This window comes from Coffea arabica, chromosome 11e (assembly GCF_036785885.1).
Source record: "Coffea arabica cultivar ET-39 chromosome 11e, Coffea Arabica ET-39 HiFi, whole genome shotgun sequence".
NCBI lineage: Eukaryota > Viridiplantae > Streptophyta > Magnoliopsida > Gentianales > Rubiaceae > Coffea > Coffea arabica.
Genome location: NC_092331.1, coordinates 22,810,207 through 22,832,927, shown reverse-complemented (window position 1 = coordinate 22,832,927; position 22,721 = coordinate 22,810,207). Strand labels below are relative to the sequence as shown.

At 35.4% G+C, this 22,721-nt stretch overlaps 1 protein-coding gene across 2 annotated transcripts; it reads right to left on the bottom strand.

The window, feature by feature from the left end:
* Nucleotides 1–951: 951 nt before the first annotated feature.
* LOC113717570 (myosin-1) lies at nucleotides 952–21,540 on the bottom strand. Of its 2 annotated transcripts, XM_072071661.1 has the most exons (25): nucleotides 21,430–21,499; nucleotides 21,301–21,337; nucleotides 20,352–21,186; nucleotides 16,064–16,165; nucleotides 15,817–15,960; nucleotides 15,585–15,735; nucleotides 15,471–15,498; nucleotides 13,778–13,943; nucleotides 13,598–13,661; nucleotides 13,462–13,475; nucleotides 13,292–13,376; nucleotides 12,653–12,756; nucleotides 12,347–12,485; nucleotides 10,418–10,536; nucleotides 10,191–10,343; nucleotides 9,983–10,072; nucleotides 8,328–8,405; nucleotides 7,790–7,948; nucleotides 7,016–7,222; nucleotides 5,664–5,869; nucleotides 5,432–5,567; nucleotides 3,995–4,124; nucleotides 3,752–3,898; nucleotides 3,203–3,270; nucleotides 952–1,779 (listed from the first exon to the last, which is right to left on the bottom strand). In XM_072071661.1, the coding sequence occupies exons 3-25, from the start codon at nucleotides 20,706–20,708 to the stop codon at nucleotides 1,120–1,122; spliced, it is 3,507 nt and encodes a 1,168-aa protein (XP_071927762.1). In that variant the 5' UTR covers nucleotides 20,709–21,186; nucleotides 21,301–21,337; nucleotides 21,430–21,499; the 3' UTR covers nucleotides 952–1,119. The 2 variants fall into 2 exon arrangements, with proteins under 2 accessions (XP_071927762.1, XP_027098118.2); XM_027242317.2 differs by having other exon boundaries at nucleotides 21,276–21,540.
* Nucleotides 21,541–22,721: the final 1,181 nt, after the last annotated feature.

Here is a 22,721-nt window from a genome sequence, read left to right as displayed (position 1 = left end):
TTAAAGGAGTTAGGACGAAACATATTTCATCAAAATGCTTCTTTGCTCATGATTTGTAAAGAAATGGTGAAATTGAAGTGTAACAAATCCAATCAGATAATAATTTGGTAAATTTATTTACCAAGGTATTACCAACTACAACTTTTGAGAAATTTGTAAAGAATATTGGAATGCGTCAGGTAAAAAATCTCAAATAATGTTTGCATCAGAGGGAGAAATTAATACACAAGAATAGTGTACATTTTTAATTTCATTAAGATTTTTGTCCCATTGAATTTTTCCCTAATAAAGTTTTAACGAAGCATATTCTGTGTAATTGACATTCAAGTGAGAATGTTATGAAACAACTAAAGATGTGGATGTGTATTCTTGAGAAGATTGATTCATGAATCCTCCACAATATCCATTGGTACATTGAATGAATTCTATTATTATTCGTTAGTTCATTAATAGAGCCATCCTATTTCTGAACAAGTGTTTAATAGGATTCATGTATGTATAATCTTATATTACCCATATATAGAGGTATCATAACCTCTCATGTAACAACTTTTGATCAATTAAAATAATAAGAAAATAATTCTCAATTCTCTCTCTACTTCTTACTCTTCAGTTTAGTAATTTATTTTATTAATTTCACAATATACTTTACTTTATTTTTATTTATTTGTTTGTTTATTGGGATTTCAAATTCCCTACAAGCTTGTTAACCCTCACTATTATCTCAATAGATACAGAACTACCCATTCCATGACGCCTAATATTTCTCTGTTATACTAACACATTATACAGCCAAAGTAACAAAATACAGTCAAAGAGGAACGGTTTCCTGGCTTTTATGTTCCTATGACCGCCGTTCTTGACTTCTTCTCCAATCAAAAATGACAGGTAAAACAGATTTCTTGATTGCAAACGACTGAACAATGACAAATACCATTGAGAGCGACGGAGTGATCAACCATAGCTTTGATCTTTTAAGAATGCCATTTCTTACAAATTACGAACTGGTTGCACCAATAAGAATATATACGACATATTTCACTCACTAAAGATCTATAATGCATGTTTTTACAAGATTTAGTGTGATGCAATTCAATCTGCTCTCGGCAACAAATAAACTCAATTTATCCTTGAGCTGTTCCTCCTTCCCCACCATTTTTTTCTTCCCTTGTCCCCAGACCCCTCGTCACTTCCAAGTTTGTGAAGAATCACCTTTGTTTCACGCAGTCTTGACCCGTAATCCTTCTTCCAAGCCTCAAACATCTGTTTTAATCTTCTAAGCTCACGATCAGGGTCCAGATTTGCCTCAGCTTGACCTGATTTTACTTCCACCAAAAATTTGGCATCGTCACCAAACACTTGACTTCTTTGCTCAAACTCTTCAGCTAATCGGCTAATCACACTTAGACCTGCATTCATTGGTCTCATCCCATTGCTGTCAGAAACCCTAAAGTTGCTTCCAGCATCCCAACTAGTCTCCCTGTCATCACTTGCATTTACAGATGCGTCAGAATTCCTGTGGGAATCATCAAGAGCCAGGCTTTTCTTTGCGATTGAAAGGCTGGACTGCAGGGATCTCATTTGCTTCTGCCATACTTCTTCCATGGACTTCATTTTCAACTCATATTCAGACCACCGATTCTCATATTGTTGGAGCCGTTGGTGAAGTATGTCATTCTCCTCCTCCTTCTCCCTCAGAGCAGCTTCAGCTTTAAGAACCCTGCGCTGTAGTTCAGCAAGATATGATGACTTAACTAAGAAGTCTTCTGACCCATTACCCTGGTTTAAAAAAGAGGCAGAAAAAACAGTCACATCTGATGCACGATATAGTCAATCAATAATTGTAGGGACAGAATAATGAACAGAAAGTCAGCAGTATTTTATCGCTAAATTGTGACTTAGTGGGTAGGATAAACTCACTCTGCATGTAAGAAATTAAAACCTTGAAACTAAAATAGAGTCCATACATGAAAACAAACACCATCAACTCCACTTTAACTCTAAAGCTTGATTTGGAACTTTGCCCCTGAAGTTATCAAAGCTCCAAAACAGTCACGTCTGACGCATAATATCATCAACCTTAATCATAGGGACAGAATAATGAACAGAAAACCAGCAGTATTTTACTGGATTGTGACATTTGGGTAGGATATACTCACTCTACGTGCATGAAACTATATCCTCAAAACCAAAGTCCGTGCATAAAAACAGTTACCATCAACTCCACTTGAACTCTAAATCTTGATTTGACACTTTGCACCTGAATTTGTCAAAGCTCCATTTAAACACCCCCAACCAAACCCCCCCCCCCCTCCCCAAACAAAAAAAAAAAAAGAACTGTTGTTCACATTGTTAATATGCACGCACAAACTCTTTTCAGTATAATCTCAACCACTAAAGCCGCTTTACAACCTTGAGGAAGGTTGGCATGGAATGCAATCACATACTTTGTCTACTTCAGTTACAAGTGAGAAAGCTTTGGGTGCTTTATGACATAATGGTAAATTTAAAAGTTTAAAATGAGGAAAACAAAAGCTCAGTGTGCTATAAATGAGGACATTTTTGGTAACTTCAGAATGCAAATATACCAAATGCAAGTTGAAAATGTAAAAGGCTAGGGGTAGAATGTAACATCTGGACTTGATATAAATATAGAAGACTTGCATTAGTCAAAATTACTTGATCAAATGACTATGATAAAACGCGAGCAAAGTCGCTATGTTATAAGCATTTCATAGTAGCTTTAATGAGATGACAAAAGAACAAACGAAGTAACTAACCCCGCATCTACAATGCAACATAATAATATTCACCCAAGAAAGAGATCAAAGAACATTTGTGCTAATTATGAACTTAAAATCATGGCAGTCGGCATGTAATAAGGCAAAGCTAAGCCATGATTTTAAGTTTCAGATTTAATTTTTTTCACGAAACAGGTTACAAAGTTGACAAACTCTACATAGCAAATAGTTGCCCAGAATTACTGTATACTAGCTCCTAAAAAGAATGGAGAGAAGAATTTTGCTTACCATCTGGTTCAACATAATATCCTCAAAGACAATGATGTAATAAATGTACAAAGATGAATTCAAAATTGACATTCACATGTCAAGAGATTTAAATATTGATGTCAGTAATAAAAAGTTGCTTCTACAAACTTGAAGATTATTTAATACGATGCAAAAGTAAAAGCAGAGCTCACCTTTTCTGATCCAAACTGTAGTAGCCCTATGTCTCCTGAGCATCTTCTAACCAACCAGCCACGAATAACTAAATGGTGAAAGGAAAGGAAAAAAAGAAGCAAACGCCCCACATCAATACTTCAACCAAAAGCTAATTACAAAATATGGACTACTTGAAGCTAGCTAAAGCTTGACAAACACTTCCGCATCCAAAAGATTTTCAAATAAATGAATTGTTAACATTTAGCGTCCGATCACTTATCATAAACAAATAGTTTAGATATCATTAAAACATCTTTCCACTTCCTTTTTTAAAATTATACAAAACAGAGGCCATTTCCAAAGCTTGGCCAAACATAAGAGTATTAGACAAGTACAGGGATCAAGTACTGGCAGTTTAAGGACCCTCAAGTCTTGAGCAAACTGTATAATAAGATAATTAAGAATAGGTCTAACTTCAAAAGAAGCCAAAAAAATTCGGATAAGGATCCTCAAATCTTGATCAAACTGTATAATAAGATAACTCTGAATAGTTCTCAGTTCTAAACAAACAAAATTCTGATAATCACCTGATTGGATTAAAATTGATGCATCAGAAACATTTTTAAATCTTTTTGTAGTATGCCTGGCTTTTACTTGCTTCTGTATACACACAGCAGCTCTATGCCTCTCCAATAGGATAGCATACTCTTTCCTAGCTTTCTCACCACGAATAACTGCACAGAAATGGTAAAATATAGTGACAAATAAGCATCAGGTATCGATTATCATGTCAAAACAAATACAACAAACAGGATTTGAAAGAAATATACAAGACTGCAGAGTGGCAATTCCTCTCCTCAGATTCCTAATATGGCAACGAGCTTGATAACCTCTAAAGCAGCTTTGAACGCGCAAGATACCATGGAGAGTACGATTTCTTGTGTCCTCAAGGACTCCTATCTGAGAATTTTTACGATATAATGAGACAAAATTACATGAGGAAATGCAAATATCTACCAAAATCTTCAATGAAGACAATTATGGGATCACAAATAGATAATACTTTCAAAAAGTAAGAAACTAGTCTTGATTATAGCTCAAGGCTTCCTACTTGAAATTGCAGTACATACTTTACAATGGGCATACTATAGCTTTGTCCACATGCAACCATTCACAGACTCTGAGGTTTCTTCCCATTTACATTACCCTTTGTAACCCAAACTCTTGTGCAAAGGAGATACATGAATCAAGACTAATAAAACATCACAAATTCATAATGCATGAAAACTCCAAATTTATTGAAAGTGGACATCATTTGGATACACTATAAAGGCAAGTAAGACATTCATCTACGTTAATTGAATACCTACACAACTGGACTTTATACTCAAAAGTTCCTTGTGTATTACTCATGGTCTTGGAAAGTAAAATATGCTAAGAGATTATCTTCACTTGATTTTGCAAACTGGGGCCCTCCACGTACAAAGGGGAAAGATAAACACTTTGTGTAAAAAAAAAAAAAAAACTAATCCAAGAAAATGAAACATGCATATTGTGTATGCGCATTTTTGCAGATAATTCTTTAAAGTTCTTAGAATCCTCAATTACAAGCAATATAACCAGGTTACATGTGAAAGCGAATCAACTTCATCTCTATGCCAGCATATCCCAGCAATGCAAGCAAGTAACGAGATGCAAATCCTTCCTGGCTTGTTAGAAATCAAAATGCAGAAAATTATTCACATAAAATTAGGTTCCCAAATAAGAGCCAAGCTCTTAAGGAGCTTGCAAATTTCCAGTATACCAAAAATCTGGCCTTAAGACAGGTAACTCAGAAAAAAAGATAACAAAATACAGTGCGAGCCCTTCCCTTAAGTGAATGAGCCCTCCCCCTTTCAGGAGCAACATTACAATAGCACATCATGCTCTATATCATCACAGTAATTCATGTTAAGAGTGACTAAAAGGTCAATTCAGGCCTAACTGTAAGGTCTTTACATAGTAAATAGAGGCTGTATTATCTGCAGCATCTTGTTCAGATTTAGAGGACTAAGAGGATCGAAATTGCATGGACAGGAGGCAGAGAGGAAGCAAGAGGAATTACTTTTTAGTTTGACATTGACCAAAACAAGACGAAGTTTCCACAACTTGGGAACTAAAAGTCAGAGAGATTTTTCTCCAGTTTCATGGTCAGGGATAGGGAAATTGAGGCAAGGTTAAAGTAAAAATGAAAGGAGAATGATAAACGATGTAAATATTGATCTCACCTGTCCAGTACGGAAGAACAACTTTGTGTAGCCAACTTGATACATCTCTGGTAGAATATTGAACTGATGAAGAATCGCAACTGAAACACTAAGCGGATCTTGTGATGCAACATGGTCTAAAAGAAGAAAACCATACCTGATGCAGGAATGACATTAGATAGCATAAAAGGAAAGAAGTGCAAGGCAACAAGTAATTTTCAGAGCAGATGAAGTGAGGTACTGTTTGTTTTACCTTCTAGCGAACTTTTGATGAGACATTCTGGTAGGGAAACCAGATCTAGATATTCGAACCACTTCCAAGACTCCACAGCATCGCAGTTGCTGCAAAACTAGTTTTTGATCATAAACCCCCGGAGATTGCAAATTATTGGGCTTGATACAGCGTATGAAATGTGGGGTGGTGTTCTCAAGACGGTGCATCAGTTGGAATAATTGGCCCTGACACCCACCAGAGGACCAAAGATGAGCTATTAAGTATATATATGGTCTCTAAGAAAGCAAAATCAAGAAACTGCATATTCCACGATTACAAATTAAAATCACCAATAACACCAACTATGCACTTTGATTACCATTTCTCTGTCATAAAAATCACTTTGCAGATGCAACATCATGTCATATATTGGTTGAACCAATCACAGCCATGCGCGGGTCTAAGGGACTAACAGAAAATAATAATCAAGTAACTTGACTTCCTTAAAAGGCAGCTCGCACCAACGGCCAATGATGCCTAAGTCAATAACCCTGCTCCTCTCCTCCAGAACAACTCTCCCCCCAACCCAAAAAATTTATATTCTGTCCATTTAAAAAGTTTTAAAAAATATTTTTAAAAAAAACCTAAGAGGCAAAATAAAATGTCTTCCAAGAAGGATTAAAGTATAAACAAAAAAATCTGAAATGAAGAAAAGTAATCATAACTAATCTACGTTCAAAGTTCAAAATCGGGTTGAACTAAAGCAACTATGTTTTCAGTTTTGAGAACTTGAACTGCAAAGACTCAAATCAAAACAGTGTGATTTTAAACTATTGCATAATAACTGCACCCATATTGATACCTTAAGAGAAATTTTAGTCAACAAAAACATCATTCCATCATTACAATGTAATCCGTGTATATTCACTAAAGGTTCCAAAACTAGGCAGTTAAAATGAACAGAGGTTAAAGCATCTATGGCAACATTTCCAAGGTGGGGACCACAAGCACAGTTGCTGACACTCTGAAGCATGATAGCATTAGAGCCGATTAACATTTCCTCTGAGGCACATCCACTACCTGCTCTCCAACAATCCCTCAGTCCCAAGGGGAAAAAAAAAGTCTGAGCAGTAGAATATTTCAACTGCTCTGACTCATAGTCTTGTCCAGGGGATTGAAATCTTAGTTCTCCCCATCATTAGTTTCAGCATTGTGACTACTTCACTAGAACATGCACATAAAACATCACAAACTGGTATCTGAGTTGAGCAAATAAGAATTATAGCAAGAAGATCCAAGGGATGTATTCATATTCCTGAAAACTTTCATTTATCCAAACCATACATGATACTCAATATTATTTATAATATATTTGCGAAGAAAAAAGTTACCTTAAACTTTGTGGCAACACTTAACTTTTGAGACTCAACTCCACCAGATTTATGCAATGGACCAACTACAGGCTTCTCTGATTGAGTAAGCATGATTGAAGCAAATATTTGAGGAAGATGGCATGTGCAAGAAGATAGAAGTTGAATAGAGTCCAAGTGTAACAAGTCTCGGTTCTTCTCCAGAAATCCAGTTGTATCATATGTGACCTGAGAAGACAAGCAAGCTTTAATGATGCAAGCTTTAATGATGCAAGCTTCTCTGATTGAGTAAGCATGATTAAAGCTTTTATGATGCAAGAAGAGAAAACACACAGCACATGGGTAGAAAGCACAAGTTTGGGAAAAAATTTAGTAGTTGAACAGAGTAAAAAGAAAATATTTATCATAAAATTGCTTATATTGTCCTTTAATTAGAATTCTTCTCATCCAATCCAGTCTTTCACCTTTTCAGTTTAGCACATTTAGTCCCCAATCATTTATATTACATCCATCAAGATTAATGCAGTAATAGTTAAATTTGGAAGAATATGAAGCCAATTGTTCTCGTTTAAACAAATTTCCACTGTAGGGATTCTGTAAATCTCAAAAACAGAATAGAATTTTCCTTCCCTGTCCTTCCAGCAGTAGGTTTACATTTTCAGCCTTTTCTGGTGAAAAAGTCAATTCTTAAATCTTTTTTTTTGTTTGTGTGGGTGTGTTTTGGGGGGGGGGGGGGGGGGTAAGAGAGGGATGAGCAGACAAGTAGAAAGCAAATACAATCATAAAGATACATACCTCTCCTGCATAATGGCATACAGAAAAGGCATTGTCTCGTTCACCTCGAAAACAAGAATTTGCTTTTAGATGCTGCTTGAGCTTGTTGGCAAAAGTCATGTCTGTCCCATTCGGGAAAGTAGACTCCTCATCTAGCAAAGACAACAGACCCAATGGTTTCTGCAGAGGACAAGAGAAATTTCAAAAAGCACATCTTTGACAATCAACTAGTGAACTAACACTCTTCTCTTGTGTTCATACATTCAATAGCATAACTTGCCAACAAAAATAACATATTGCACAAAGTTGCATGTATATAAGAGGACTGGCATGCTAACACAATCCTAGTTGTCTGCAGCAAAAGTCAACATCCATTCCTTAAACACTATTAAAGGGCTTTTTAGTTCACTATTGCATTCACATGCAATAATACAGAATCTGTCAATAAGAAAATTTGTGCCAATACCAAGCAAAATAAATATGGGAAATTTCACTACCCAAATTGACATATAGAAAGAGCGCTCTTCTAATGCATAAAGGGCAAAAGACTGCAGCATACCTTCTCAAAAAGATTCAGGCAATCTTGGTTGTCTTCGAAATCAACTTTTGCCCAATCAATGCCATCTTGAATATATTCCTGGAACATACTAAGCATTAATGAATTTCAAAAGGAGTTAAAAGAGTTCTATGGAACAACATGATTAATGTTTCTTAAAAGTTCCACCTATAACCAAATTTCCAAGTACAAGAAATCAAAATTTTCATATACCACCAGCAACAATGTTTGGTGATTCAAATTGATTATTGATTTTGAGACCTAGAAAAACATACTTTTGCTGTGAAAAAAACAAGCTCAAAGCTGTGAGCAAACATGAGCCTTTAGCCAATTAAAACTACAATGCATCTAATAATGCGAGGTAAAAAATTCATCCTTTGTATTCAGAATATCAAAGTTGCATGAGATAGCCCTTCCTGATTATTCAATTATACAGTGATGTTGTCCAAACTAGCATAAATTGTGTCAACTAGAACAGCAATCTAACCATGCAAAGCAGATGACCTACTAAAAGTCACTTTCTTGGCCCACAAGAAGCTAAAAGCCGTTGCACTTGAAAACTTGAACTTGATGAACTCTACCGTAAGGTAATATCTAATCCATAAAATGTTTGTTTTTTCGCATTTTTTATTGTTCCAACTCCTAAGTACACCAAATCAGTAAACAACTCTACCAGATGCTAACCATCCACAGTAGAAGTGAATCTGATATGGAATGAAGTCTATGATACAATATCTTTCTTGAACTGAACCCAATAACTTTAAATGCCAAAAACTGATTACTTTTTTCTAGATAGGGGGAGTACAAGTTAATGCCAACAGTCTAGACACATGCAAATCAAATCCATTCTGAATCCATCTAGTCAAGATCTGGATCTGCATGAAGAATCAACTACTCGGATGCAGTTTGGAACCAATCATATACTTATCCAGAAGCAGTTTCAAGCAGTTCATACACCTTAATGAATATATTAAATTAGATCATGCTCTACCGAAAGGCTATCGTCCCAGATGCAGTAGAACATGCTGCCAGTCATTTTGTCAGAAGATGGCGTGACACCTCAAGGAAAGTTTAACAGCTTTGCCAGCTTTTTCAGATTGAAGAGTATATAGCTGCTACCAATCCTTAGTCTGTTGCTAGTAATGGATTTTCTCAATGACAAGCAAATCAAATTCAGTTCTCAACAGAGCTCTTCAGATTCATCAAATTTATAGCTAACTACTTCTGCTTTCTTTTGCAAAAGTGTAAGAAGAAGAAATGGCATTCAGCTTTACATTAGGCCAGCTGCAGAAGAAGAACTACAAATCAGCCTAGCATTCTACACAGTTAAGCCCATTGTTTTTTCAAAGTGCAAGGACATCCCATACTAAAAAGCCAAGGTTTGTCACTAACTACATTTAGGTTTCATTTGAAAAAAAGAGTACATAAGCCATAAAAAGTTAATGATTAACTAACTACATAACATGTGCATATATCCGTGGGTGTATGTGTCCAGGAATGTATGTTAATGTATTTGCTTAGCATGAAATATCCTAGAAATCAGAAAAATAAATAAAATCCCAAATCCACGAAAATATAAGAATATTAGATCTGAACATCAGGATTCTGCCTTCAGTAGAAAAACAGAGGTAAAAGAAAAATATGGTTTAAGAAGTTACCTCTTGCTCCAACTTAAATAAGTGACGATTAAAGTGCTGCTGCAGCCTTTCGTTGGCATAGTTGATGCAGAACTGCTCAAAACTATTCCTCTGAAATAGAAAATAAAAAAATATGATTGCCTCTATTTTTATATAGGAGAAATTTTGTACACAAAATAATATATTATAGATAGTGAATAAAAGGCAAACAGAAAGTCCAAGGAAATACTTCAAATGATTCAAATCCGTATATATCAAGGATGCTGATTGATCTTCCAGTCCGACGTTTGCCAACTGCAAGAGATTTGTTAATTTGCTCCACCAGCCAGTCAAACAAACAAGAGTAAATCGATTTTGCTAAGGCGTCTCTTGTGTCAATGGCCTAAAATTGAGGAAAAGAACACTCAGTTTTGCAAATCTATACCTTTCATTGACAAATGAAGATGTGATTCTTACCTGTGATAGAGTTAGCTTTTGAACTATGATGTCATTCCGCACTTTCATTTTCCGAGTTGACAACGCCAGCTTTAGTTCTGCGATCCCGCAACCAATTAAGGTTGCAACATTAACTAGACCTGCAAGGTCAAGTATCCAATATTGGGTGAGTTCAAGCAAACTCATCCATGAGAAATTCATAGCTTGCACAGACTGAATATCTTGCACAATTTTATAACGATATGGAGGAAAGGGAAAAACAATTCTGCTCTCTTTCCCATTTATCCATGATCTTATTCCTGTCCAGCTGATCTTAAGTTGCAAAACTCCAAAACACAATAATCCAATTCCATCTCTATTTACACATTAAATTGCTTGGATAAGATTATAAAAAAAAGTAACCCAAATATTTGCATTTCCTAGTCATACGCATAAGGATAAATATCTAAAAGGCTAATTCAAAAAACCAATTTTGAAAGCAATAGATTAATGGGACTCCCAAGACTTTGACGAATATGATATACACAGGAAACAGACAATTCTAACAAAGAATAATCATGTACATCTTCATCTGAGTACTACAAAAATAATGCTCTTATACCAGACACAAAACTAAGTAAAGCACTGTCTAAGATTTATAATAACATATTCCAATTCAAGTCACTGTTCAGGGTCAGACAATTGCAGGCTGGTAGGAGATCCTACTTGTATTTGGTTCCACTTTCCATACTTAAGCACGCGCCAATACTACATTCAGTACAACTATCCAAAGGCATCAAGCATGTAGCTGACATGTATTACTGATGAAACAACTACTTACTTCTGCCACCATCTTGTAATAGTGAAGTCTTTTTTATGAATCCAATGGTTGTAATTGAAGGATTTCAGTAAGCACATGATTCTTGCCTCAATCAAATATATAAAAGTAGGGTCTAATGTCGGGTGCAAGTACAACTGTCCAACAAGGTTCGCCTGGATTTGCTAACTTTGACAGATAAATTCGTGTCACCATGATAGTTCATGACAACAGTAATTAGTATAGTCCAATAGATGCTCAGTAGACATGAGTGGCCATTAAACCATTCTACAATGCACAAGCTCTCATACACAACTTAAACAATTTGCATATAATCTGAATAAAGTGGGTTATGTGCCAAACTCCGGCATAGCCATTTAAGCAAATCTCAGTATAAAATCTTTCAACTGTAAACTAATGTTCCAAAATTTCCATAATTAGCCAGGCTAATGGATCCACAATCTTGGAACAGTTTTCCACAATTTTGTCTACATTCCTTATTCTATTTCATAAGAACCTTCTCAACTTAATTCTACAGCTGGATTATCACAACATAATTAGCAATGCAACAAAAAAAAATAGATGACCAGTCCGCATATTTGTCGCATCCAGCAACAAACAAACAAAAAAAGCAAGACAGACACACAAACAAAAGTAAAGAAGCAATTTGATTAAAATTAGCTCTAGAGTGAATTAAGATTAGGACTATGGATAGGACACAGCAATTAATGCAACTGACATACATTTCACATGTCAACGGCTAAAAATAAATGTAAAAGAACATTTTGGATGGTGATGCACTGCCTTAGAAACATATGGATTGGCATAAAAATCAATTAAAATTTTGTCTTAAAGCTTAAAGCAGAACAAATCTGAACTCCTATTTCCACTATCCAAATTGAATTCTGTGCTACAACCACCTGATGCATGTTCACCTTGGCGCAGAACTCAAATGTACAGACATTTGCCTTCATTTAAAAACCAAAGGTTATTATATCTCATTGGAAAATTTTCTGACATTTTCTTAAAGTGAATATGAATTTAGCCAGCCAGAAAAGTTACCAAGACCAAGAAATGATCAGGAAGCAAGAATACAGCTAAGAGATAGTAGTGTAATCAGAAAACTTAGATACGGTTTTCCTATAAAACATTACCTTCATCCTCTACAGGTTCCACGTGATTTTCGTTATCAAGAACAGTAAAGGAGATATTTCCCAGCCATAAAACAGCAGAAAGCATTGCAAATACACTTTCTTGGTCTGTTTTGCTAACATGAACAACATCAAGAGCTTCCTGATTAAAAAAAAGAAGAAGAATACGACTTAATCCATTTGTTTACATTACTGTGAAGCTACTCTTCTTTGACAGGAAAAAGCATAATAAAAGCGGAATAACAGCTTGAATTCCCATATCTGGTTTAACAAGACAGAAAATGACATATCAGAAACATCAAAAAGTACCTGCACAACACGAAATTGTTCAGCATCATCAACCCCAGAAATGGCATGGCAATTGCTCTGACTCAAATACTTATATTCGTCCCAATTTCTTAAATACAATTTCTCTGTCAAAAAACAGACAAGAAAAATAACATCGAAGTGCAGTAATTAACAATTGCAACCAGAACAATGCAAGACAATGGAACTAGAAACATAATTGGAAGCACCATTTCAATAGGGTCATAATATCGAATGAAAACCACATATACATTCCTAATTTGCTCTCAACAAGCGTACCTCAAAAGAAGAGAAGGCAGGATAGGAAAACAGGATAATTGAAGAAATTTGCTTCAAAGGAAAAGGGAAGACAAGGTAGTTAAAGAAAAAATCATTTTGCTCCAGAGAAAAGGAAAAAGCAAAAAATTGCCTTTCTAATTTTGCAAATGGAAGTTCCAGTATTTCTTTGTTAGCTTCAATTCTGTTTAAAGATATTGCCTTGTTTTAACACTAAAAAATACCAATCACCATAAAAGAAAGCTATACCAGGAAAAAATAAAAGAATCCAAGCATAAAAAGAGGCACCAAAATATTGACACACAACTAAGAACAAAACGTAACAACTATTTAACTCAGACAAATGCATTATGGAAATGTTGCAACCTCTAAGGCTCTTTGGAGCTCCCCTACAGAGCTGATAAAAGATATGGTATGACCTTTCTCCTTCTGTGCATTGGACCACCCTGGACTGTGCATAAAAAATTAATTAGGTCACATAAATTTGAAGGAAAAAAAACATAAATGAAAATCACTAAGTATGCTGGATGGGATACCTTTTCTAGTAAAACTGCAGCAAAAGAGAATCGTATTTGAAGGGAAAGGAAGACAAAAGTCAGTTTTCTGTAATACCAAAAATTACAAAATCTTAAAAAGTACTTCATTGCAAGGACAAAATGCTGGGCATCTTACAAGTTTGAATATTGGCACCAGCTATTTTTCCAGTTTCACTGAAGTGAATTTCAATCAGCTTCCCCTGTTGATTTTGCAAGAGGAGGTTGAAAAGTTCAAAAGTGACCTTCTGGTGAATTGATTAGAACTCAATCAAAATGCACATTTAACTGAGGTTCACGCACAGAACATGAAACTTACAAATCGACTTGAGTTGTCATTCCTTAGTGTTTTTGCATTACCAAAGGCTTCCAGTATTGGATTTGTTTTCAATATCTCATACTCTATCCCACTTCCACCTCCTAATGCAGCCAAATACTGCATTGCTATTTTTGCTGTCTCTGTTTTACCAGCTCCACTTTCCCCACTGGTAAAACAACAAAATAAATGAGGAATACAAATACATACTCTTTTAAATTTGCTTACAACCCCAGAAAGAATATTAGATAAAACATTCCTCTAATTTTTGCCAGATACCATTATCTAAATCAAGCATCATATGTCAAATTTGTGAAAATTACTTCATATGGTAATCACGTAGTTGACATCTGCTCTGCTAAAGAAACTGGGAATCCAAAATCAAATCCAATTGGAAATTAGTCAAACGACCCAACATCGGCATGCTTTGTTTCTAAAACCTTGGGGACTAGGCTTAACGCCCCCTGCCCTACTCTGACATGACTCAAGATTGGCGAACCCATGAAGATTGAATGGGATTCGGAGGAGAGTATAGAACAAAAGGAGGCACTTCACAAGAATCTACGAAAATTTGGTGGGCCTCACAGGAGCCCATGAAATTGAGACAAGCTAAGAAGGAGCTGAGTCACATGCGGAATGATATCAATGGGGGTTTCAGTTGAAGAATCTGAGTATTGAACTCAAAACCAATTGGCACTGAGTGGGTGACCAACAATCCATTATCTTGCTTCCAAAAATTTTGGGAACATGATGTGGCAGTAAGTTTCTCAACAAACTTCAAGACTAGAAGGTTTCTTCATGTCACAATTACAAATCTCAAGTGAGTCACACAAATGTCAATTTTTGGCAGCAACTGACAGTGCATATAAACATGAAACCGTATCTTTGTCTCCTAAGTACGGAGACAATTGTCTGTTCCACATTTAGTAGTCCAAAGTAAAGGAGGCACGAACCCAACCAAATAATTTCATGTGCAGAACATATAATAGTTCCAAGGTAATAATAATACCTCCCATCCCGCCAACTGCAATAGTAGGAAGACTAATAATCTTTCTACAGTTTAACAGAAACTTAATATAAGGGTGAGACACTTTTTGTCGCATCAGATACCAAATAATAAGCCTAAAATTTTAGGGGGACAAGTTACAACTTTATGTAGAGGTGGCTCTGGGTAAATTAACAACACGATCCTCACATTTGAATCCATAACCATGAGAAATGCCTTCGCACATAGAAAGTGTTACTTTTTCAAAGGGCAAAATGGGAAAGCTAGTAAAGCTATGTGTCCCCATTTACAAGGCAACTTTTATTTTTGGAAATCAAAGAGAGGGAAGCACGAGATTGACAATGGATGGAGTATAACATGTTAATGACCATTTTAAATGTCCTCTTACCTCATGGTTGCACGAATAATCTCAACTGAAAAGGCATTACAACAATCTATATGACCATTCCAAAATAATTACCCAACAAAAATTGGAGCAAGTGCAAGAACTAGCAGTAAGATGCCAGCTTTGACTACAAGCCTCCGAACACAAATTCTCAACTAGCAGATTTGCTAGATCTTTTCTATAGATTACAGGGATAAGATTCTTAGGAATAGATAACAGATTGAATAACTTTCAAAAGGTAAGAGATAACGAAATCAAGTATGGAGGCAAAGACACATTTATAAAGAAGTAAGCATCCTCCTTACCTTATGATAATTGATTGGTTGACTTCATCTGAAACGAAGGTACAATAAGGAAGATAAGTGAAGTGTCCTAACAAAAGTATCATAACAGCAAGTGAAAATGAGAACTTTAAACACCTCGAATCATTTCCCTCATGGCTGTGTCTGTGATTGCATATACATGTGGGCTATCAGTGGTTTTAACCCTGTATGCTTCAATAAAATTATTTCCGTAGAGTGGAACTTTCTTGAAGGGATTGATGGCAACCAGGACTGGCCCTGCTTTTGTCTGCAAGAAGTGAAAGCTATTAAGGAGTTGGATAACCAATAATACACCAAGATCAAACTATAATAAATTCTAAATTCTTACATAGATCATATCTCGATTGTATCTGTACTGAAGATTGTATAGAACTGATGGTTCGTTTAAGTAACTAAGTTGCATAAGATCATCAACACCATCAAGGATATCAGGATTTGCTGGTAACAGATCATCAGAGTTCACTTTCAAAATCTGAAACAAAGGACCATATGAGGAAAAAATTTATAAAAAAAAAAAAAAAAGATTTACTGTCTAAAGAAAAGCAGAATTTCATAATTTAGCAAACTAGGCTTACTTTTTCTCCAGATAACGATATCACAACTTCAGCCCCTGCTGTTGAAAGAATTGTTCCAAGTTCCCAGTTCCCATCAGGAAGTTGAAACCATGATTGGAGTTTCTGCAATGAGGAGCTTTAACCAGTTGGTCAAGAATAACTTAAAATCTTCTTAATGGAGTAAAAAACAAAATATTGGCTGGAGATACATGATAACAAGCACAAAAATTTAGACTTCAACAGTACTTGCTCTTTCAAAATGCAATCAGCATGTGCATAATTACTAGAAAGATATCACATCACAAGAAGAAAGATTGTTTTTCATAAATGAACAAAAGTTTTTGTTCACATTTTAATAACCAGGTTTTTAGCCAACTGGTGGAACCTTGCATCAACCTGGGAGCATTAGTAATTCTTTCATACCAAGGTTATCAGGGTTCAATCAATGGGTCACTGTATTGTGTTTTTTCTTAACATATCATGTCAAGAGGGGTAAAGATCCCAGAAATGGAAGGATTAAATAGAGGGTCATCGGGCTCCTTCAACTCTATTATATCACCCTTGACTTCATTCAAAATATATGGATCTGCTTGAACACTATCATCAGACCCTACTTGTTTGTATTTTTCCAACGATTTAAATTACACTGAAACAGAAGCCATTCCAAAAATTTCCTCGTACAATTTATAGATTGTATCAATTCAAACTAAAAGCAAAGGCATTCACGAAAGGCAAAAAACTCTGCCATTATATGTGCTCTTAACTCAGCTGTCCATCAAGAAATTTGTCAAGCTAACTATAAATCATTCTTTTTCATTTCAAGCTGTGAAGGTTCAATTTTCTTGGAGAAGCATACAATCATCAAGAAGCTGCTCCATTATTTAACTCAAAATTATACAGATCAGGCCCCAGTGATGGGCAAATTTTCTCAATGACAACATTGAAATTAATCAAATATACCAAAATGTTACTGTATCTTGTGCCAATCAGCCTCTTCCTCCACTATTAAGGATAAAAATATTGTAAAGCCACAAGCTATCCGTTCTTAAGGACTTTCCTTAGTATACCACAAGTAATGGCAAGAATCAATCAAATCTCTTCCAGAGAGTCTGGGTTGAAGAATAGAGGAGACAAAGCTGCATCAGAAGCTGCATGTAGACCAGAGGAATTGCATGCTTGCACTCTTGTCAAGAAACAAAACTTTGGCAGTGATGTAACAATAAATACCCTACAGACCAAGTGGACATACATGAAATTCAAACCTCTGGCTAGAAACCCAAAAACCATTTCGATTTGGAGATGAAGCTGAAGCACTTTCTTGGCATAATAGTAAGCAAGCAAATGGTCATCTTCTATTGATATACTTGGAAAATATTTCAAAGAAGTTGCCAAAACTACTTGAACATACAACTACCACGATATTCAAATCAGCAGGTTTGTTGCATGGTGTCTAATAGGTAAAGGGTAAATGAGAAAGTCAGGGATTTAATCTCTACTGACAGATAAAGCTGCATTAGAAGCTGTTTGTAGACCAGAGGAATTGCAGGTTTGCACTCTTAGTCAAGAAGCAAAACTTTGGCAGTTACATAACATTAAATACCCTATGGACCAATTGGATATATACATGCAGAAAAGGAGATCAAACCAGGTATATCTGTTCCAGATGTGTATTTCCTGTGTGGATGTAGTCAGTGAGATTCAAACCTCTGGCTAGAAAGTCAAAACCCATTTATACTTGGAGTTGAAGCTGAAGCATTTACTTGGCATAATAATAGGTAAGCAAAAGGTTATCTTCTATCGAGATAGTCCAAGAATATTCCAAAGAAAGTTGCCGAAACTACTTAAACAAACAACCCCCACAATATTCAAATCAGCAGGCTTGTTGCATACTGCCTGACAGATAAAGGGTAAATGAGGAAGTTGGGCATTTAATCTCTTCTGCAGCTGTTGGCATTACTCAAGATTCAACTAGAATGAATAAAGTTTTTGGATTGGTTTTTAGACAGCATCGTTCAGCTTGCACTGCTGAAAACTAAGGCTGTCTGAATGCCATGGTAAATTTTGGCCTTCAAAAGATTAGCCAGATTTGCTTTCATATTATGGCTGATATGCACCTGCCTCCCAGAGATAGGGTACTTAAGTTCAGTGACCAGTAAACCATGCAAGCTTTGTCCGGGCCCTTGAGATTAAATTATTAATATTTCTTGTGTCCATTCTCTGCTGCTCTATCATGTATAATGCTGCACATCATGTGCATTTGATTTGCATTAATCTTGGGAATAAGAGTAATATAATCAATGCAGTTATCTACAAGAAATGGCTTTGCCCGGCTTCTATGTACCAAATTGGCAAAAAATGAACTCCAGAAATTATGGTCCCAAAAGCAGACTATGAGCATCTGTCTCCTTCTGACTTAAAGGAGAAAAATAGCAGCTCATCTGAAACAAGCTACACCTACGACAATCAGGAGCTGAGCATCTCTAAGGGAAGGGATATACGAATTACTCTAGCAAGTTCAAGTATAGATCCAAAGCTGTAACTGGCAATCTGGGTTAGCAAGTTAGAAGGACTAATTTGAAATTTCAGTGCTCCGACCTTACTGATTTAAAAATATTTTAAGATACAAGTTATAGACATATTCTTCGGCACTTAAGCAAAATGTGGTCCACCTTACAGTTTGAAAAGTGCCTTTTTCTATCAAAATCAGTTGATTTATGAAAAGACAATACAAAAGAGAAAACAAAATGTAGATCACCTCCTGCAGGATCCAAAGGGGCTACAGACAAACATACTTGAAAAGTGGTTATGACTTCAAAATTTAGCTAAGCTACATGAATGGAAGATTTGGCAGTTAGAGGTTTATGATGCAACACACTTAACAAGCTAAAGACATTTATGATTCTTTAAAACTTAGAACTAATTATGTATGTATTTATATCCTTATCTCACAGGTCCCATCCTTACTGAAGCTCATACATCTACACATGGTTTCAGAAAGCACATCGGAACCCATTAACCTTCTTTGAATGAAGTCTTACTCTTTGCAATCCATATTTCATCCATAATCAACCAATTATACTACCAGCCCTCTTGCTACAAGGCTTTTAATTGTAAGAACTGAAGCCCTTCTAAGCACTAACCAAGAAGAATTAGGAATCAACCACTAGTATTCCAAAAGAAAAAAATTTCCACCAATTGCCAGAAATTTAGTGACCACATGTTCTTTGTACAGATACAAGAAATAACCTACATCATTAAAATGCTGTAAATATTCTCAAATCCTCAATGGGAGAATTCACAAGCAAAGCACATCAACTGCCCGAAGAGGTAAGAAAAGCAAATTGAAAGCAATGTACAATCTAACTTAATCATAAACAATAAAAAGTGAAAACAAATTCCTACCACAACTAACCTAAATGCTTTGTTAGATATACATTTAAAAACCAAAAAAAAAAAAAAAAAGCCAGCAAAGTGATTCAAACTTGACCCAGCAACTAAAGTCTACGTCTTTATCTAGAAAACAAAGTAAGTAACCATCATCGCAGCAGATGGTTTCAAATTCAATTAGAAAGCCAGTGATAAGCATAAAAACTGGAGGTTTTAGATTTCAAAGCTAATCCCCAGATAACCACTAAGGCTTCATGTTTCCGATTTTATTGGATAAAAAACAAAAACCAAATTAAAGAAAGGAGCTATAAACCACCTTCATACAATCTAAACTTGTGGTTACTAGATCATGGAACATTCCAATGGTCATTGAATATGAGCAAAAGGGAACTGTAAATCATCTTGATCTAATCTCATTTCGTGGTTGCTATAGCATGATACTTCTAATTGCTCATTCGATATCAGGCATACTCCTGATTAAATAAACTTATAGCATCAGCAATTAAACCATCAGGCTGTCATCAATTATAGCATGGTAAATCATCAGGCTGTCATCAAACCACAGTTGCTGGCTTATTCAGACATTAAACCATAGAATCGTTGCTTTTTAACTTTTTCAGTAATCAACCCATTCCTTGCTACGAACTTAAAAAGCCATCAATACCACATGGTATTCATATATATTTAGCAGAACAGATAGCATAGCAGAAAGCTACACCTTACCATGCAAGAATTTGTTACACTAAGTTAGGAACACATGCTACACACAAGAGGTAAAGCAAAGAAATATACAGCCAAACAATCTACACCAGCAACAGTATTAAAGATATCACTTGAACATCCATTGAGCAACAAACAGGAGGAGTAAAAACAACTGTCAAAGCATCATCCCCAGCGAAATAGAAAAAGAACCAACAAATACCTTCTTGACTGAATACGATTTGGTGTCAGTCCATTTAGACTCAACATGAGAACGGCCAGTAGATTGAACAGATGAATTCTCTGGAATCAAACCATCACCAACAGAAGGCCTTTCTTCAGCTGATAAACTCAAACTACTATATGGTGATTCATCATTTTCGACATCAACATTGCCATTGACACCCTCCTCCATGGCATCACTCATTACTTCACCATTCACCACATTCCTCTCAGACGCAATACCGCCACCTGATTTTTCTAATAAATGCTGAGAATTTGGTAAACCCCTCAACCTTAAATCCACGGGCAACGATTTGATTGACTGAAAGGAAGGCGAAACACGGCCTTTCTGGGACATTTTCTTAAAAAAGGGTTTACTTCAAACTTCAAAAGAACTGCTATCTCTTAGCAACTAACAACTAATTTGATCAAAATCTCAATAATTGGATCAAAAAGTTAACTTTTCTCCCACTCCTTTTCTTTTCTTCCTTCTAAAAAGCAAATCAAACTTTGCTCAAGGTCCCACTTTGCTTATCTGCCTAACTTAATGGAGGGGACCATTTTCTGCTGTTAACAACACAAAAACCACTAGTGCTTTCTCACTGATCAATCACGAGACCCAAACCCCAGTTCCCCAAAACTGCATTATCTTAGGGACATACCATAAATTATCCAATCTCCCATAAATAATCCCAATTCTTTCCAAGTCCGTAGAATCAAGTAATGAAAGAAAAAATAAACTTCAAATATATTTGTAAAAACTTCAACTTTATCTCGATCTGGTCTTTGATCTTGGAACTTCAAACTAGCAGGACAAATAAAAATGACTTCTTGAACTGCAGGAAAAAAAATGCAAACAATTCGGCCTCAGAAGAACGAAACATCTACAAAAACACATAAAATAACTGAGATTTAAATTGCTAACAAGTTTAGATGCTGAGATAGATTACTTGATGTAGTGGGCTGCCACCAAGATGCCAAATTCAGCTCCCATAAAACCAAGAAAAAATAAGTCAAAAGGAATTTTTTCGAAAATTAGAGAAAATGGTGCTGAAAATGGTGAAGAAACTAATGCTTACCAGAGAGAAAAAGAAAGAAAGAAAAGAATGAGGGGTGCTGGGAGTTGGGAGGGAAAAGGGTCAAAGGACAATCCAAGGCTCTGTCTTCACGAAGCAGCTTTTTTTTACTTTGCTCAAGTTTTTTATATGCTTTTATTCTTTATTCTGTTTCTCTTTTCTTTTCTTTTCTTTTCTTTTTTTTTTTTTTCGCCTGGATGGTTTTTTATTGAATATTCAAAAGTGATTTCGTTGGGTTCTGTGTGTCAGTGTGTGACTGTGTGTGTTTTGTGACATTTCAGAGTACATTTGTTTGTTGAATTTTTTGGAACCAACCAAAAGTTTGAAATTTTGGAGCTCACATGGTTTGTTTACCGGCTTTGGTGAATTGACTATGATACCCTTACGTTATTACCAGTTTACCACCCCATTGGTTTTGGTTTGCTCCTTTCCTTTTTTTTTTTTTTGCCCTTTCTTGGGTTACTTTGCTTTTCCATTTAACCCTGGATGTAAGAAAAGACACAAAAAAAAATGGTGAATTTGAATTTCACATGGGATTGATGTGTCAGTTATAGAGTCAATTCTTACCAAAAAGGAAACCACTGCTATTATTGGTTCTTTATGTCTATTACTTCTTGGTATAGGTACTTTTTTTCTTATCTTGCAAGCGTAATTAGGGCCTCCAAATGTGACAAACCCTTAAATGCTAAATTTAAACTTCACGTTCCAGTTGGTAGTGGCAGACATTGATTATTTAATCATAAATGATAAATTTGAATTAGCATTGCTGGTTATGAGTTAATTAACGACTTAATATAATATCAATAAAATCTCTTTTGTGTCCCTTAACTTTTCTCTAAAGTTGATTTGAACAAAAGTCAAGAAAAACACAATTGGATTCAAATTCTCATATTAAAACAAATATTGATGATTATTGATCAATAATATCGTAAAAAGATATGAAATTTAGCACTTTTATCTATTAGATTACCCTACTAATTGTATAGAGAAAGTCTACTCTAGTTCGTACAGTCTTTCTTGCAAATCAAATAAAATAGGTAGCACTTTATAAAAAAACAACGCAAAAGAATTGTAGTAACATCATTTTTTGTGTATCTCCAATTACATCTTATGAAACTACGTCGTTTTCCGTGATCACATTTCCCTATTACCTTTTTTCCTCACATACATCAAATCGCTACAGTAATTTTTCCATGAAAAATCACGGAAAATGCAATCCAAACACAACCTAAAGATTTGTGAATAAATCTTTCATATACTGATAATATATATAAACACATATATATATATATATA

Bases quoted from the DNA above. Each gene is read 5' to 3' on its own strand.
- LOC113717570 (XM_027242317.2), bottom strand. From the start codon at position 20,708: ATGTCCCAGAAAGGCCGTGTTTCGCCTTCCTTTCAGTCAATCAAATCG. The intron at 10,073-10,190 runs GTATTTCCTTGG...TTTCTATTTCAG, and splicing joins ACGGATTTGAATCATTTGAA to AGGAATAGTTTTGAGCAGTT. The intron at 8,406-9,982 runs GTAACTTCTTAA...AGTATGTTCCAG, and splicing joins TATTTAAGTTGGAGCAAGAG to GAATATATTCAAGATGGCAT.